General features: G+C 52.7%; 1 protein-coding gene across 2 annotated transcripts in view; it reads left to right on the top strand.

Moving 5' to 3' along the window:
- The first annotated feature begins 513 nt into the window (after nt 1–513).
- Nucleotides 514–17515, top strand: part of NOS2 (nitric oxide synthase 2) — a 36194-nt gene continuing 19192 nt past the window's right edge. The window contains exons 1-10 of one of the 2 annotated variants that reach the window (XM_032428797.1): nt 514–623; nt 7659–7743; nt 8495–8617; nt 9892–10040; nt 13380–13542; nt 14316–14407; nt 15359–15500; nt 15593–15732; nt 17071–17245; nt 17339–17440. In XM_032428797.1, coding sequence (XP_032284688.1) covers nt 514–623; nt 7659–7743; nt 8495–8617; nt 9892–10040; nt 13380–13542; nt 14316–14407; nt 15359–15500; nt 15593–15732; nt 17071–17245; nt 17339–17440 — 1281 coding nt within the window. Of the gene's footprint in view, nt 624–4891; nt 5026–7658; nt 7744–8494; nt 8618–9891; nt 10041–13379; nt 13543–14315; nt 14408–15358; nt 15501–15592; nt 15733–17070; nt 17246–17338; nt 17441–17515 lie in introns of those variants that run through there. The other variant, XM_032428798.1, reaches the window with a different exon arrangement.

Genomic DNA, 17515 nt, shown 5'->3' with positions numbered 1-17515 from the left:
AAAATCTTAAAGGCAGCTACAACTTGAGTGCGCTCTCCAATGACAGGTGTAACATGACAGTTGCTAATTAGACTGCTGGGAATGACCTTGCAGAACCAGGCATCCACGTTTCAACGAAAGTGGGCTCCTCCCCACCTTGCCCGAGGCTAGGGGGGCCAGCAGATCCCATTAAGGAGGCTCAAAGGGTACGTGCTTTGTCCTCGTTGAGCTATGGGGTTCAGTGTCTTTCCTTTAGATTGTTATGTGGCTTTGTCGAATTAAAACCCATGTCCATGGATTCCCAAATCCAATCTCAAAATAGGAACAGAGGTTGCAAGCAGGGATGAAGTGCGTGTTTAAGACTGTTTATGTCAGCTCTTGTACTGATTCTGTAATAAACTAACCATATCGAGGAGGCTTGGTTCTGCAAACTCTTCCCAACCTGACACCATCTCCTTCCCCTTCGTCAGCCCCACAGTGAAGAACCTTGGAGTTTAAATCCAGACAAGTGACCAGCTCTGCAAAGCCGTAGAGATGGCCTGTCCCTGGCAGTTCTTGTTCAAGGCCAGATCCTACCGGTTCGACTTGACCAAGGAAACAGACATCAACAACAATGTGGGGAAAGCCAGCCAGGTCCCCTCCAGGTAAGCTTTGGCCTGCCGCCACCAACCGCTCATCTCCCCCGGGCTCCCCTTCCCTGCTCTGCGCCGCCAGCTCAGAATTCCTCTCCCTGACTCTGGCTTCTCACTGGAGATCTGTTCTCGCCAGTGGCTTCTTGGATGTCCCTGTTGGAATTTAGCGCAGCCACTGTTTTGTGGACACCTCGTTGCGCCTGATACTATGTGAAGAAGGAAGGGACATGGCGGAGTCCTGCCCCTCGAGGATTCTGGAGTCTCTGGGGGAAGAAGACAGGAAGGGAATACGGAATATCTGACCTGAGAATGGGAGGCAGTGGGTCTCAGTGGTTAGAACCAGGGCAGCCTCCTGGCTGATGTTCGTTCGGATTCACTGGTGTGTATGCCTCATGAATCGTTCGATATTTTGAGTATCAACCTGGTGTAGAGTACCAGGATGTTAGGCAAGTCTTGTGCCAGGCTGCACGAGCTGGCCCTGGGCTGTCTCTCACCAGCTGTGTGACCTAGGGCAACTTAACCTCCCTGATGCTCAGACATAGTATGAGGACACCCATGGGACCCGCCCCATAGTATGTTGAGGATGAAACGAGACTGTGCATAGAGAGTACTTAGCAGAGTTGCCCATACATAGCATAAATCAATTAATGTTAGGGTCATTATCATTGACCGGGCGCCCCGAGTTACTGAGTAACTCCGTGCCAAGATTATATGGGGCACTTCACCTGCATTGCATCTCACCTGATCCCCACAGCGGCTCTGTGAAGTGTGAGTTATTGTCTCATTTTACAGATGAGGAAATAGAAGCCCTAAGAGGGGAGTGACTTCCCCAAGGTCACATGACTGGTCATTGATTTCCTCACGCACGCCCCCACCCGCCCCCAGTCAATCTGCAATAACACGATCCTATAAATCAGAACAAAGCCCCAGTCTGCACAGGACTGCCCCCGAGCCCCACAGCCCCAGAAAGCTTTCCCGTGGACTCCGGTGGGCAGCAGGGCCACCCTGAGCGCACCTGCCAGAGGCTGCAGAAAAGCAGCAAGTTTAAGAGCAGGGGCTTGGAGATAAGCAGGTGGCTTTGCCACTTATTAGTCCTGTGGCCTTTGGCAAGTCCCCTAGCCGCCGAGCCTCGGTTTCCTCATCTGCAAGAAGGGGGCAGGAAGGCCTATTTCCTGGGGTCATGGTAAAAATTCAATGAGTTTTCACATGTAAACAACTTCACCCCGTGCCTGGCAGAGAGGAAATGCTCCATAAATGGCATCGGCAGCAGCTGTCACTGCTCTTGCTGAGGTCAGCGAGGACGAGGCTGAGCAATGTTAAACAGGTTCCCCTCCAGGGCTTCCCAGAAGTGAGGTGGGCTCGGTGGGCCTGAAGAGAGGGTAGAATGTGGGGCAGAGGGATGAAGACAAGTAGCAAAGACATTCCAGGAAGGGGGCGGGGGGGGGTGGCAAACCCTCAGAGACAGAAGCAAGCATGACTGTGCTTGGGGGGCCCCCATAGGAGAGGCGAGGCAGGGAGCCACTGCAGATTCTTGAGCAAGGCAGTCCCCGTGTGGGTGTGGCTGGACCTGGAGGAGGGCATTCTGGAAACCAGGCAGTCTGAGCTGTGGCGGCCACGAGACCGAGAGGTGAGAGCGCAGGGCTGGAGAGCCTCTAGGTGTCCTCCTGGTGCTTCAGGCGAACGGGGCAGACTTCCTTACTCCTCCCACGGTCTCAGGAGGTCACCAAATCATGCGTCCTTTCCTTCTCTTCACTTCCCAGCTGCAGCCCCTCACACTGGCTCTGACCTCTCTTACTCCACCTTGACTTCTAGCAAGCCATGCTCCTGCTCTAGAGTATGCAGTGGCTCCCCATGGCCTGTCACCACATTGAGACTTGACTGTGGCATTCTGTATGATCACCCCTCCCAGATGGGAAGGGGGGCATCCCACCTGCCCATTTCCCCAGTGCCCATACATAGCACATTCCTCCCTCCACTCATCCAGAACCACTCGGCCCACCCCACCCCCCATCTTTTGAGATCACCCTGAATCCCCCTGGCCTACAGCCTTGAGCCCTGAATCCCACACCTTCCACCAGCACTGACAGTTATTCCTGACTTGTGGTTTTGGACCATTCAGGAAACCTGAGCTGTAGGTTGACTTGAGGCAAACTAGCTGACTCATCTTCTTAAGCTGGGGTGAGCTGGTGGGAGGACTCACACAGGTATTAGAGGCACTGGAGAGAAAGCATCGCGCCTTAATTCATTTATCTCTCCTAACAGTTCATGAGGAAGGAGTTTTTGTTATTCTCTTACCATAGCCATGAGGACACTGGAGCCTAGAAGATTTAAGTAATTTTTAAGATCTCACAGTTGGCAAAGTGACAGAGCCAGGAGCCAAACCCAGCAGTCTGGCTTATAACTACCACACCAAGCTGCCACTTCATGGTCCTGGGCATGTCTCAGCCCATGAACAATTATTTGCCGAGGGCTACTTACCTGGCATGGTGCTGGGGGTTTTAGAGATGGCGGTGAAGCCCTTCTGTTTAGCAATTAAACAAACAATAAGTTGAGTCATTTACTAGCTGCATACACAGCAGCTAAAAATAACAAGGCTTATAAAGTCCTTATTATGGTGTCAGTGTTGAGGCAGAGGAACTATTACTTCCCTTACTTTACAAGGTTGAGGGACTTACTTACTCAAGCTCGGCACCTGGGAAGTGGTAGAGTTGAGGTTTGAACCAAGTCCAAAATAGTAACCTCTACACTCAGCGGGCTCTCCCTGAGGGCCTACTATGGGCTGAGAAAGGGACCAAGAAAAGAGACAGAGTTCCTGCTGTCAGGGAGGGAATGGATGGGGGAATCGGTGCCTTCCTCTGCTTCGGCAGGCGTACAGGCAGAATGGGATGTTAAAAGAGCTTTCTATAGGGGTGCAGAGGTGGGGCAGGCAGAGAGATAGACATGAGGTTAGAAGACAACATGGGTGCACCAGAATCTCTTCTGCCGAGACCACAGGGGGCCTGGCCTGGTGGTAGTGTGGGGAGGAGTGGAGCGGGAGAAGGCCTTGGGGAGGAGGGAGGCCCAGCTGGACTGCTATCATACAGTGAGGGGGGGGGGGAGGACGTTCCTGGAAAAGGAAGTAGCAGTACAAAGGGGATTTTATCCTGAAGGCAATGGAGCCAATTAATATATTTTGATTTTAAAAAGGAATTTTCAAATATGTTCAGATGTAATAAGACCAAGAACCTATTATATGTGACTCATGGTTCTCTATTTTATGTAAACAAATGATTAGAAAGTGAGCATGGGGTGTGTGCGTGTGTGCGTGTGTGCGTGCGTGCGTGTGTGCGTGCGTGCGTGTGTGTTTTAGAGACAAAGGCAACTGTGGGAACACCCAGGTGAAGATACATGGCATTCTGAACAAGGTTGAGCTGAGTGTTGCTAGCCAGGCTGCAGTTGGCTCAGAATAAATAGGTACCCTCTTTCATTCCACTTTAATTTGGGTTTGGGATTAAATATAGTGGAGTACATGCAGGAGGGCCGCCTGTACTCTGAGGTTGAGGGCTACTATTCTGTCCCTGCCTGGACCCTAGAAGTTATCCTGCTTCCAATGTTGGGAGCAACTCACAGATGGAGCAAAGTCGGGAGGCACCGTGCCTTTCGAGTAGCAAGGGCCAGGACCCCGGATCCCACCATGTCTCCCACTAAACCTCACCCCCAGCCCTGCGCTTCCTTTGGCTTCCTACCTGGAACCACACAGAAGATGCAGAAGAAAAATAGCACGCCTTGGGGCAGCCCTGTGAGATAAGAGAGCTTGAGCTGTGGCCTGGGGGGCTGCCGTGTGGTCTGGGGCAAGATCCTTAACTTCTCTGGGTCCCCAGCTGCCTTCTCAGTCACGAGGAAACAATACAGAACCGCCTTTTGGACTGGGTTTAGCAAGGGGTGGATGAAATAACAGGAAAGTTGGCTTTCTAAACTCGAAGTATAGTGGGAATCATTATAAACCTTGCTGTTATTTCACGAGGATAAACAAAGCCGAGGCCGGCCGCGGAGGCCGGTGATCTTGGCCCGGAGATGGTCCAGGGACGCCCCAAAGGCCGACCTCCCTGCGGACGCCGACGGGTGTAGAGGGCCGGGGGACGCAGCCCGGAAAGCGGAGGCGCGGGGCGACCGTCGGGCCCCGGGGCCAGGCGCAGGGTGAAGCCCGGGGTGGGGCCGCTCCCCCGCTTCGCTCCGCCCCGGGGCGGGGGCTGCGGGGTCCCGCGGCGATAAAGGGGCCGGGGCGGCGCGGGGAGGGGCGCCCTGGGAGCTGCGCCCGCGCCGGGGCCATGCGCGAGGGGCTGGGCGCTGCGTGCGAGGCCGTCCGGCCCCGGTTCTGCCGGCTCCTGCGCAGGATCCTGCGGCCGCAGCCCGTCTGCGGCGCCCGCCGAGCCAGGTACTCCCGCCGGGCCGGGGCCGCCCTGGGAGGGTGGCGGGCGGCTCCGCGCCGGGACCGGGCTCGAACCCCCGGGCGCGCGGCACTGACCCGCTGCCAGTCTCGGGTTTCCGTCAAAGTATGAGGGATGGGAGGATTCCGATGCGGATTTACTTAAATCAAGTGTTTTCCTCGTTTAGAACGCATCAGAGGTCTCAGTTCAGTAGCCACAAACGACCCAGGGAAGGCCCGCGTGCTCCCAGGAGAGGCGTCTATGCGGGCAGGAGTAGGAATCGGGGATGTTTCAGCATTTGGGAACTTTCTGGATGTTTCAGCACTGGGGCCGCTGCACGCTTTAGGACAGATAGGATTAAGAGAGCAGAGAGGTTCTTGTTTTACGAATTAGACCCATTTCCCAGAGCGCCCCCCTCCCCGTGTATGCAGTGGCGGTGGTCAGGAGTGGGAACTGCAAGGGAAGTCAGGACCCCCGTTACCACAAACAAGCCACAGACCGCAGCTCCGACCTCAGCCATCCTCAGTCACTCCGAGGCTTGTGGATAGTTGCTGGGTCTAAGCACCACACTCCAGCACTCTTTCTGATGGAAGGTTCTTAAGGGTCCACTGCTCCCACGAAGGACCACACAGGGCTGAGCATAGCTGTGGGTTTAGCCAAATGGCAGTAATTGGGCGACAAGTATCCAGATCCTTAGTATGCTCACCTGTCTTCCAGCTCCCCCGTCTCTCAGCAGCTAGCCCAAAGAAATTAGCTACCTGGGGGAGAAGGGGACTGTGCATAGCTTTGTTTATTCGCTTTTCAAATTAAAAAAAAAAAAAAAAAGATTCCTAATAATGAAGGAATGCATGGTCATAGTTAAAGTTGGAAAATGCAGAAACCTATAAAGGAGAATTCAGATCGCCCATGCTGTCATCATTTAATGCTGGTCACTGTTAATATTTACTGGCATCTCCCCCAGGTGTTTTTCTATGCTTGCACACGCGCGTGCACGCACACACACGGCATCAGACCATGTACACAGTTTGAGGCATTATTTATAATAGTGGAGAAACTGGACACAACCTAAATATGCAGCCATAGGCAATGGGTTCAGGCGGACTGTGGACCCTCTGTAGAGTGGATTTTCAGGTAGCTTTTTAATATTTGCGGGCAGTAGTTATGTGAAGTGTGCAGACAGTGTTTCTCCATCTAAACGTTACTGTGTACCAGTACGCTTCTCAAATTCTCCAGTCCTGTGGCCACAGTAAGTAAAAGGAAGCAAGAACAAGCATTGTGGATGTGGGGGTGAGGGGTGAAGGCAAAAGATCAAGAGCAGCGAGGCACTGCCTCACTGAGGACCCCAGCCTCAAAGCATCTTCCGATTTAAGGAGCGCCGTGACGATCGCTCAGCCATGATGTACCTGTTCTGACTGTGCAGACGCCCCTATTTTGGCTTTTTTCTGGCGGGGCCCCCAGTTCGGACCAGCGGGGTGATGGCAGATGGTCACACGGAAGGTCCTTCACAAGGCTGTTGAATCCCTCCGTTCGGATAGACGTTGCTTTCTGATACATATTTACATTCTCTTCAAGAGACACTATCTCTTTATAGTTATAAATCATGTAGTGCTATTAAAGTATGTAGTTAATTATATAATGTTAATTTAAATATATAGTCATTACTTTTCCCAATAATTAAAGTAATACATGCTCATTCTTCACATTCTAACACATTACAAATATGTATAAAGTGGAAAATGAGAGGGCGCCCGGGTGGCTCAGTCGGTTAAGCATCTGCCTTCGGCTCAGGTCATGATCCCAGGGTCCTGGGATCGAGCCCCACATCGGGCTCCCTGCTCGGCAGGGGGCCTGCTTCTCCTTCTCCCACTCCCCCCCCCCCCGCTCGTTCTCTCTCTCTCTGTCAAATAAATAAATAAAATATTTTAAAAATAAAATAAATATAAGCAACATATTTTTTAAAAGAGTCCTTGACTTCCAGATATCCTTACTGAGATATTTTTGAATGACATGATGTTTCAGATTTGCTTTGAAATGATAGCAGACGCTGGGAGAGTAGAGTTCAAATGAGATTGGCAATTAGGTGGGGTTGAATCTGAGTGAAGGGCCCATGGGGATTTATTACAGCATTCTTTCTACTCGTGTATGCTTAACATTTACTGTAAATAATAACAATTTAGAATAAATAAATAAACCAAGATAAATCAGGCGCTTTACATAAAAAGCCCAAGTCCCCCCAGACAAGTGGGTAGTGGGCAGTGCTGCTGGCCTGGGAGGGCAGGGTTGAAGGATCCATTCTCTGTGCACCCAGTCTCTTCCCACATTTGTATTTGAGGGGGGCATCTTCCCAGAGCTTCTGTGGATCACCGTTTGGGCAGCTAGCTCTGGCTTAGTTCCCCGCTTTGTAGGGGGAAGGCAAGAGAAGAGGAGGAGGAGGGAGGGTGATGATGGTGGGGAGATTGGGTCTGACTGGCTGCATCCCCCACCACATACACACATCCTCCTGACTAACAGCTGAGAAATTCACTCCCACCCTCTGAGCCTCAGTTCCCCCACCCATCATATGGGGGCTTGGCAGGCGGGGCTCCAAGATCCCTCTCTGCCCTTAGATACTCTAACTCATGCTGGTTGTTTCCTTTTACAGTCTAGTGACACAGGATGACCCCAAGTGTCATGGCCTCGGCAAGCACCGGAATGAGTCCCCCCAGTCCCTCACAGGGACGGTCAAGGTCAGTGAGTCACACGGGTGTGGGAAGCCCCTTCCTCCCTCGCCCAGGCAGATGTAGGCTGAGCAGCCTGGTGGGGACCCCCAGGGGCACAGGTAGGGGTGAGGAAGGGCCTCGGGAGAGTGGGATGATCCATGGTGAGCAGGAATAGTGGCCCCCGTGGTGCTGCGGCCCCTGGATCGCTTGCCGGTGTGGGCCGGCCATTCATGGAGCCGGGGTGGGACACCCCAACGTAATCCTGGACTCAGCAGCTGAGCCCCAGTCCCAGCCCCCAGCCTCTAGCCCCCAGGTTCCATCTTTCCTAAGAGCTTTGGACCTTAGCGTTCCAGAGAAGTGGACAGAGAAATGGGTGGGAGGTGGGATAGAAGATGGTTTCCATATTCTTAAATAACTCCAGGGAAAGCAGTGGTATCTTCTTCCTTGTCCTGATTTCTGTTCTCTGTAGTACTGGCTGTGACGATAGTCCCCCTTGCGTCTAACCTCAGTCCCTCCTGTTGCAATTCTACTGAGGGAGCATTTGGCAGGGTCTTGGGTGAGGAGAGAAGCCTGGCCCGCGGCCCAGGCACCTGGAGCTCTTAGCAGGCCCAAGCCCAGGTGTCCAGGCTGCCGGGAAAGGAGGAGGGACACAGAGCCACATCCTGACCTGGGTCCCCGCCCATAGCCCCCCACCCCAAGCCAAAATAGGGCCCAGGGCAGACCTGTGGGGCCCCAGGGTGGAGGCATTTGTAAATCCTTCGTGTTTTCCCCCTCTTAGACGTCTCCAGAATCCCTGATCAAGCTGGATGTGCCCCCATCGGCCTGCCCGCGACATGTGAGGATCAAAAACTGGGGCAGCGGGATGACCTTCCAAGACACACTTCACCACAAGGCCAAAGGGGTGAGAAGTCTGTGGCTCAGGGAGAACCACCTTTGTCCCACGCTGGGGAAGCCATTCGGGCCTTTAGTAGATCAAATGATGTCGCCCTGGGCAAACCAGACAGTGATCTGCTTGGGCACAGGGTGCTGGGAACAGAGGCCAGTGGTCCACACAAATAACAGAAGGATGTAGATGATGTCAGCCCCCTGGTAGTCCCCTGATGGTTGCTGGATAGTCCAGGAGATGGGATAAAGGATCACAGGAAGAAATTCAGTCTTTTTTAGAGAGACCGCATAGTAACAGGGAGAATTTTTTTTTCTTTTTCTTTCTTTCTTCTTCTTTTTTTTTTTTAAAGATTTTATATATTTATTAGAGAGAGAGAGCATGCATGCACAAGCAGGGGGAGCAGCAGAGGGAGAGAGAGAAGTAGGCTCCCCACTGAGCAGGGAGCCCGATGCGGAGCTTGATCCCAGGACTCTGGGATCATGACCTGAGCCGAAGGCAGATGCTTAACCGACTGAGCCACCCAGGCGCCCCCAGGGAGAATTTTCTAACAGAACTGCCCAAAGCTGGACTGAGCTACATCAGGAGATAGCGAACTCCTTGTCACTAGAAGGATTCAAGTGCTATTTGATAGGGAAATTGGAGAGGAGTTCAAGCAGCTAGTGAGTAGTAGGAGTAAGTGTCCTTCAAGGCTCCTTCTCCTAAGTGTCTTATTCTAACTATAGAAAGCATTCGGATTGTAAAGTAGAAAGGAATTGAAAATTTCAAGACCTTGAAAGCGGAAGGATTTCCCATACTTTCTAAAAATTACCACAGTTAACATTTGGGTGTACTTCCTTCCAGCATTTTTTCTGTGCCATCCTCTGACTTTAGGATTTGTATCCTCTCCTTTCGGTTCATTTTGGCTGAATACCAAAAGTGTGTTCCCAGGAGCCACATCAGCCTCTTTAAATGAGAAGGTAGTTGAGATATTCCCAGAGATCAAGCTGTTGACTTGGCCCTGTGTCTGAGTCTGGTCGGGGAGCAGAGTCAGAGACTGAGCCCAAGGTGGTGGGAATAACCCTGGCTCATACCCACTTGGGGCAGCCAGTAGAGGAAAGGAGATGTGCATGGTGAGAAAGCTTGGTGGACCCCAAGGAGGAGGTGCCACAGGGGTGGAGAGGGGCAGCAGGGAGCTGGAACAGCTGGAGTGGAAGGAGGTGGCTAGGAGAGCTGGCCCAGAAGGAGGACCCCCGTCAACACCTTCCTGAGGGGTCCAGCAGCCCCCTCACCTCCTGTCTCTCTCTTCCCAGTATCTTGCTTGCAAGTCCAAGTCTTGTCTGGGAGCCATCATGAACCCCAAAAGTTTGACCAGAGGACCCAGGGACAAGCCTACCCCCCCAGACGAGCTCCTACCTCAAGCTATTGAATTTGTCAACCACTATTACAGCTCCTTCAAAGAGTAAGTCTCACTTGGGCTGGATCTCTACGGCCCCCTTTCCCCAAGCTCTTCAGTGTCCCGTCATTTCTCTCTGACCCCAGGCCCTTTCTCTTCCCAGATTCACAATGGAGCCAGGGCTCAAGCACAGTTTTCCAAGGGGAAAGACCCCAGAGTCAGTTCTCATAATCGTAAGAAAAAGAGGCATAGCAATAGTGGTTAAAAGTGTGGGCCAGGAGTGTAGCTGTTTGACTTTGAATCCTGGCTGCACCAGTAACCAGCTCTGTATCCTTGGGGAATCTGCTCACCCTCTCTGCACCTCAACTTCCTCATCTGTAAAAATGGAGTGAGAATAGAACCTGGCTTAGAACAGCGTCTTAGCACTGAGTAACCTTGACAATGAGCTGATACGTACCCTTTCATTATGAAATGTTTGAAAGAGAAAGGACTTCGGGGACCACCTGGTCAAACCCTCCTCCATCAAGGGTGAATAGGGAAGCCCAGTCCCAGCTAGAATCCATGCCGTCTGACTTGGAGAGGGCAGGTCATGCTCTTTGCACTGAACTCTGTGGGGTTCTATATTCCTGGGTTTCATAAAATATATGATTATTAATGGCATGGGTGCCACTGATTTCAACCCTGGCTGTGCATAGAGTCACTTGAGGACTTTGCAAAATGCTGATGCCAGGGTACCCTGGGCCAAGGGCATCAGGATCTCAAGAAGTGTGGAGGGGGCAGGGCTCTGTGTTCCCTAAAATCTCCTCTGGCGACTCTAATATAGAGCTGGGTTGAGTAACCTGTTGGGACTTGGCTGCCCTACGTGCTATGTAACCACAACCTCTGTAGGAGTGCTTTGTGGCTAGGAGGTTCAAGATCCTTGGGCTGTCAGCTCTGTCAATGACTAATGAGCCTTTCAGGGTCTGGGAATTCTCCGGATGGGCCTCACTGGGCCACGGGATCAATACTGACATTCACTGGGCACTAAGCATGTTCTGGGCCCTGCATAAGTGCTTTGCGAGCAATGCTCACCACAACTCTATGAAAGAATATCATTAGGATCCTCCCCATTTTACAGACACCTGTAGGAACTCCCCCGTTTTATAGGAACTGAAGCCCACGGATGAAGTAATTTGCTTGAAGTCAGAAGTTTGGGAGTCCCACAGCTGGGATTTGAACCCAGGCAGTTCGGCACCAGAGCCCCTGCTTTTAACCTGTGTTCTAGCATCCAGCTTTTTGACCTTGAAGGTTCCAACTTCAAGCTGGACCTGGGAGGTCCTGCTGGCATTTGGAAGGCACTGGGTGGGTGTTGGCCCGGGGAAGCCACCGGCTTGCTCTTGGTGGTGTTCAAACCCACTTGTTTCTCACAGATGGAAGGCCCGTTTCTCAGTCCCAAGTCCAAACCTTGAACCTGTCAAGAGGTCCTGGGGGGTGTGAGTGACAAATGGCCGTCCATCCCCACGATCACACAGAGTTGCAGACGGCTGGCGGGTTCGGTCTTTAGCGAAAGAAGGAGTGTATAGTTAGAAACTGTAACTTGCTGAATGTTCTGTTCAGATCCGTTCACTGATGCCAAAAGCTACACTCTTTTTCCAGAACTCATAGGCATTATAGCATCTGTAGTGCCTCGGAAGTGCGACTCTATGAAAATAGTGGTAAAATATAAAACTCTAAAGGAAAATTGGGGGGAAATGTGAAGAAGAACCCTTTCCTACATAGTCACGTATTAACACCAGGGAGTGGGCTCAAGGTATCCGTGTTCTGGTGATTACTACGGTGTCCGTGCTCGGACTCAGACTGGGGAGTCTTGCTAGAAGTTTGTGGGGTGGGGGGAGGGCTCCCAGTGTGGCAGCCACAACCTCACCCAGCAGGTCCTTATGCCAGGAGTGTCCTTGCAGATAAAGAGCCCCAAATGTTTGGTCTCTGAGCTTTTTTCTTTTCTTTTCTTTTCTTTTTTAAAGATTATCTATTTATTTATTTGACAGAAAGAGACAGCGAGAGAGGGAACACAAGCAGGGGGAGTGGGAGAGGAAGAAGCAGGCTTCCCGCCAAGCAGGGAGCCTGATGCAGGGCTTGATCCCAGGACCCTGGGACCATGATCTGAGCCAAAGGCAGACGCTTAACGACTGAGCCACCCAGGCGCCCCTGAGCTTTTTTCTTTAATCAAGGAAGAGCTGTCAAGACACTCTTCATCCATAGAAAGGCCATTCTGTTCGGAGTTGTCCACTCTCCTTAATCAGGAATTCATTCCTTACATAGTGTTGTTTGTTGCCATTTCAAATTGTCTTTGATGTTGATTGGAAATTTCAGGGTTGCTCTGTGTGTGTGTGTGTGTGTGTGTGTGTGTGTGTTTCAAAGCCTCTCTGACTGAATCCCTCCCTGGGGGATATTTTTGCAGCCTGGGAGGGGTGAGGAGGAAGAGTTTAGAAATCTCCCCTGGGAGTGCTGGCTGAGCAGGGCAGAGGTTGAGAAAAAGCACGCTCAAGAGGGGTCTGCGAGGTTGGACCATGCTGTGGAGGGCTCCTTCCTGAGTAGGCCCTGGGGCCCTGCAGGCTGGGTCCTGAACGCCCATCCCAGTTCAGAGAGGCGTGGGCAGGCCCTCAACATCTCTGTGCTTGCAATCCCCCCTAGGGTGGAGGGTGGAAGGTTAAGAGCTGGGCTTGGCATCGGGGCACCGTGACTCTGAGTCCTACCTGCTCTTTATCACACTTATGTTCCTGGGCCAGTACTTAACCTACCAGAGCCTTCATACCCCAGACTATAAAATGGACACAAAAGCGCCGCCCTCACAGACTCAGTGAGACCCTGACTGTGAGTGACGTCGCCCAGTACCTGGCTCAGAATGGGTACTCAGTACACGGGAGCTGGCATGGGAGGGACTGCTCATCTCTGGACCATGGGATGGTGGCCAGAAGGCAGCACATGGCTGTGACTTGACTTGATGGGTCTTTCTCTAGTCTTTCAAGTGTCTGAGGATTGCACTCCTTGCAGATGCTTGCCAAGCTGAGATGAATAGGATTGGAGAAAAAGCACCTGGAAACAAGGGTGCCAACAGGATCAGGACCGGCTAGGTAACTGGCAGGAGTCAGTGGAGAGATGAAAATGTGGGCTCCCTGTTCAAAAATGATGAAGAATTTCAAGAATTTCAAGACAGGGACAGGAGAGCATTAAGCTAAGCCTGGAGCCCTTCTGAGTTTGGGGCTGGGGTCCCACACCTGTGAGGCCGGCCCCAGAGGGGTCTGGTTCTCTATCAGGGACATCTTGCCCTCCTGGTAGCGGAGCTCAGTTCCTGCTTCTGTGCACTGAATGAATCCCCATCTAAGGCCATCTCATTGTTGATCTTCCTGCTGTCTTCCTGTCCCCCAGGGCAAAAATAGAGGAACATCTGGCCAGGGTGGAAGCGGTAACAAAGGAGATAGAAACAACAGGAACCTATCTGCTGACGGCGGATGAGCTCATCTTTGCTACCAAGCAGGCCTGGCGCAACGCCCCCCGCTGCATCGGGAGGATCCAGTGGTCCAACCTGCAGGTGGCCTTCCTTAGACCCGGGCAGGGAAGGAAGGGGGGGGGGGGGGGCGGGCAGGCCCTGAGCAGGTGGCTCTGAGCAGTCGGGAGGGACTCCCCGGTTTTCTCTTCACGTTCGTGACCATGAGATGGGGATTCGTAGGGCTCCCCCAGGAAGTCTAGAATCTGATTTCAGCACAGGATTTCTAGCAGGTCTTTTGTCTCACATTAAACACAGACATAAAACCGAACCTGTTGAGACCCTGGTGCCTCAAGAGAGGACTGTTTGAATCCTTGGCTCCTAGGAAACACTGTCTTTATCCTAGCCTTCTAGGCAGCTTTACCTTGGGGGATCATTCATTGCTGGATAATATGGAAATCGCTGGGACAGGGAAGTTGATGAGAAATGCCAGTGAAACCAACATGGGCTGAAAGAAAACGTGCCGGGAGCCTGGTGTAAAATGTGCTGATGTTGTAGAGACACTAGGTTAGGGCTGTGGGAATCCCCACTCACATGCTCGAAAGTCAGGTTTTCTTGGGATTTGGGTTTTGATAGGGCTTTCCAAGAGGGGTTGCCTGGGCTCCCGCAGGACAGCAGGAGAAAGGCTGGACGGGGGAGACCTGAGACGGGAGGTGTCGATGCAGAGAAGAGAAAAGAACGCTCTCCTCTGCTTGGAGTTTGGGTGGTGGGCGACGTTCAGGCCACTCCCCCGGTCCCTCATAACTTAGCTTCTGATCAACCCTGGGACCTCTGTCCTCACGGTCCTTGATGGTCTGGGCTGGGTGGGCTGTGTGCAGGTCTTTGATGCCCGGAGCTGTTCCACTGCCAAGGAAATGTTCGAGCACATCTGCAGACACCTGCGTTATGCCACCAACAACGGCAACATCAGGTGAGTGCACCTTTCCCGGGGCTGCCGCTGGGGCCCACCCTGCCCCGGAGTCTGAGCCAAAGGACGCAGATGGGTTTAGGGGAGGCTTCCCCAGGAGAAGCCAGGGAGAAAGAGAAAGGAGAAAGAAACAAGCTTCTTTGGCAAGCTTCCATGAGCTTAGCCCCTCTTCCTAGCCCATGTCCTTGGTTTCCTTCTGACTTGGAACCATTTGGAGGGGATGGGGGATCTTTAAGAAGCAACATCTTCATTGCTCAAGGTCAGGCTCCCCGCTTTTTAGAAGGGATGAGAGGTTAGTTTTGCAGCTCAAGGCTCCAATGTGTCATTTTTCTTAGAACTGGGAGAGTCACTGCTCATCAGTACCCACCCCCGCCCCAAACCTTACCTTCTTCTACCCCCAACCAAAGAGGTCAAGGCTGATAGGACTGAACAACCCATTCTGTCATTCATTCATTTTTCTGTTCAGCAAAGAGCGCCCATATAATGGGGACCCAACCCATGATTGGCATGGCAGTGGGGTGGGGCCAGTACAGAGGTGACTAAGACCTAGGACCCTGCTCCAGCCCACTGTGAACCTATGCCTGGCTCTAGACAAGCATCCCGCTAACTGGACTGCATGAGAGAAAGGTGCAGCGAGGGAAAAGGCTGGGACAGCTAACCCCGCCCGAGGGATGGGGAATGTTCCTGGAAGGGATGGTCCCTGTATTGGTCTCAAAGGAAGAGGAGGCGCCAGAAGGAGAAGGAGAGAGAGAGGGTATGTCAGGAAGGGAGGCAAGGTTACACTGAGGCCAGTGAGAGCCTGGCATGTTGTGTTGCTGTAGGAGTTTGGTTCAGTTAGCTCAGGTGCAGGGGGATGGGGAGCGGGAAGACAGGGGGCAGAGGGGGACCTGGGGAGGCTGCTGGGAGCCCCTACCGAAGCCGAGGAGTAAATGGCACTGTCCTTGTCTTGGGAAGGTCGGCCATCACTGTGTTCCCCCAGCGGAGCGATGGGAAGCATGACTTCCGGGTCTGGAATGCTCAGCTCATCCGGTATGCCGGCTACCAGATGCCGGACGGCACCATCCTGGGGGACCCTGCCAGCGTGGAGTTCACTCAGGTACGGGATCCAGCCTTGGTGGCTGACAGAGTGGAGCCAGAGGGGTCAGGGGCCTGGGTCAGTGGACTCATCTGGGCCCGTCTTGCCCGCAGCTGTGCATCGACCTGGGCTGGAAGCCCAAGTACGGCCGCTTCGACGTGGTGCCCCTGGTGCTACAGGCGGATGGCCAGGACCCCGAGTTCTTCGAAATTCCGCCTGACCTTGTGCTCGAGGTGCCCATGGAACATCCCAAGTAAGCAGGCGGGGGTGCTGGGCTGTGTGTCAGCGTGCATGCTCCATCCTTCCTGGGGGAGATCTCGGTCCTCAGGCCCCTCCCTGCCCGCAAAGCCCAGCCAGCAGCAGGCGGTGTGCAAAGGGGCTGGCTCTCAAGGCTTGCCTTGTCGACGCTTGCACAGCAACCCCGGACTTGGGTCTTGGGCCTCAGACTTAGGAGGATATGTTGATGATGAGGGGGAAGCAGAGGCTTAGACAGATGGGGCCCTAGGAACTTGGAAAGCAGTGACCTTGGGAGAGGAACCCTCAAAAGGCTCTATCATTCTCACACTGAGCAGCCCAGGCCTCTTGTCTTCCTGCCAACTCTCTCAGCTACCCCTCTTCGTACTGTGGTGAAACTATAGGGCCATAGTGACTTCTGGAGCTCATCTGGTTCAGCCTCTGCTCTGGGCAGCAATCATCATCACAAAAACTCCTTATATTCCTTATATTGAGACTCACTGTGTAGCAGGCACTGAGCTGGACTCTTCTTTTTGTCCCTTGCGTACGCTGAACTCAATCCCACCTCAGGGCCTTTGCATTCGCTGTTCCCTCTGCCTGACATGCCTTTTCCTCGGAAATTTAAAGGATTCATTTCTTCTTGACAATGAAGTATTTCCTGAATGTCACCCCCTCTGAGAAGCCTATCCTGAACACTCAATCTAGAGCAGATACTCTCACCTTCTGTCTACCACATCACCTTGCTATTATTTTTCTATTCATCTGTTCACTTGTTTATAGTCTAGACTCTAGTCTGTAAGCTCCTTGAGAATAGGGATCCTGCCTTTCTTGTTCAGCTATATATCCCTAACACCTGAAGGGTACCTGGCACATAGTAGGTGCTCGATTACAAATATTTCTGGAATAAATGAATTTACAAACGAGTGATACCATTATCTTTATAGTAAACCCATGAGTTTGGTGCTAGTATCTCTATTTTACTGGTGGGGTTACTGAGGCTCAGAGAGGCTAACTCACATCCCAAGGTCACACAGCTGATAAGCGGTAAAGAAGAACTTGAACCTGGGCTTTCTGACACTAGAGTCCTTAACCGCTGTGTTATGTTGGGTTCTCCGCATTTAGCATGGTGCCTGTCACATGCTTGTTGCTTAACATATCTTTGCATGAACGAGCGGGTAAATGAATGCATAATTAATGAATGATACCTACTGTGCCCTGTTCCCCTCTCCAGGTTGGAGTTGGGAAGGAGTTTTCTTGCTTGACTCTTTTTCTGAAGCCGTTTTTGTCGGTGGGGGTGGAGGGAGAGGGTGGGCAATAACGCAGGCCCCAGTGACCACTGGCCCTGCCTCCCTGCCAGGTATGAGTGGTTCCGTGAGCTGCAGCTGAAGTGGTACGCCCTGCCTGCAGTGGCCAACATGCTGCTCGAGGTGGGTGGCCTCGAGTTCCCAGGGTGCCCCTTCAACGGCTGGTACATGGGCACGGAGATCGGGGTCCGGGACTTCTGTGACGTTCAGCGCTACAATATTCTGGAGGTAACAGGGCCCGGCGGGCGGGGCCAGCTGCAGATGTGGGTCCGTCCAGGGGGTTCGTGAGGACCAACTCACCCCATCACTCTGCATCTGCAGGAAGTGGGCAGAAGGATGGGCCTGGAAACGCACAAGCTGGCCTCACTCTGGAAGGACCGGGCTGTCATTGAGATCAATGTTGCTGTGCTCCACAGCTTCCAGGTACGTCGTGTTCTGTGAGTCTAGAGACTTTCTGGTCAGAAGGTTATCTGGTCCAACCGCTCATCTCATGCTTGG

The sequence above is a fragment of the Phoca vitulina genome, unplaced genomic scaffold (assembly GCF_004348235.1).
Source record: "Phoca vitulina isolate PV1807 unplaced genomic scaffold, GSC_HSeal_1.0 scaffold40, whole genome shotgun sequence".
Taxonomy (NCBI): Eukaryota; Metazoa; Chordata; class Mammalia; order Carnivora; family Phocidae; genus Phoca; species Phoca vitulina.
The sequence above is the reverse complement of the archived record's forward strand: the minus strand, read 5'-3'. Positions and strand labels throughout refer to the sequence as shown.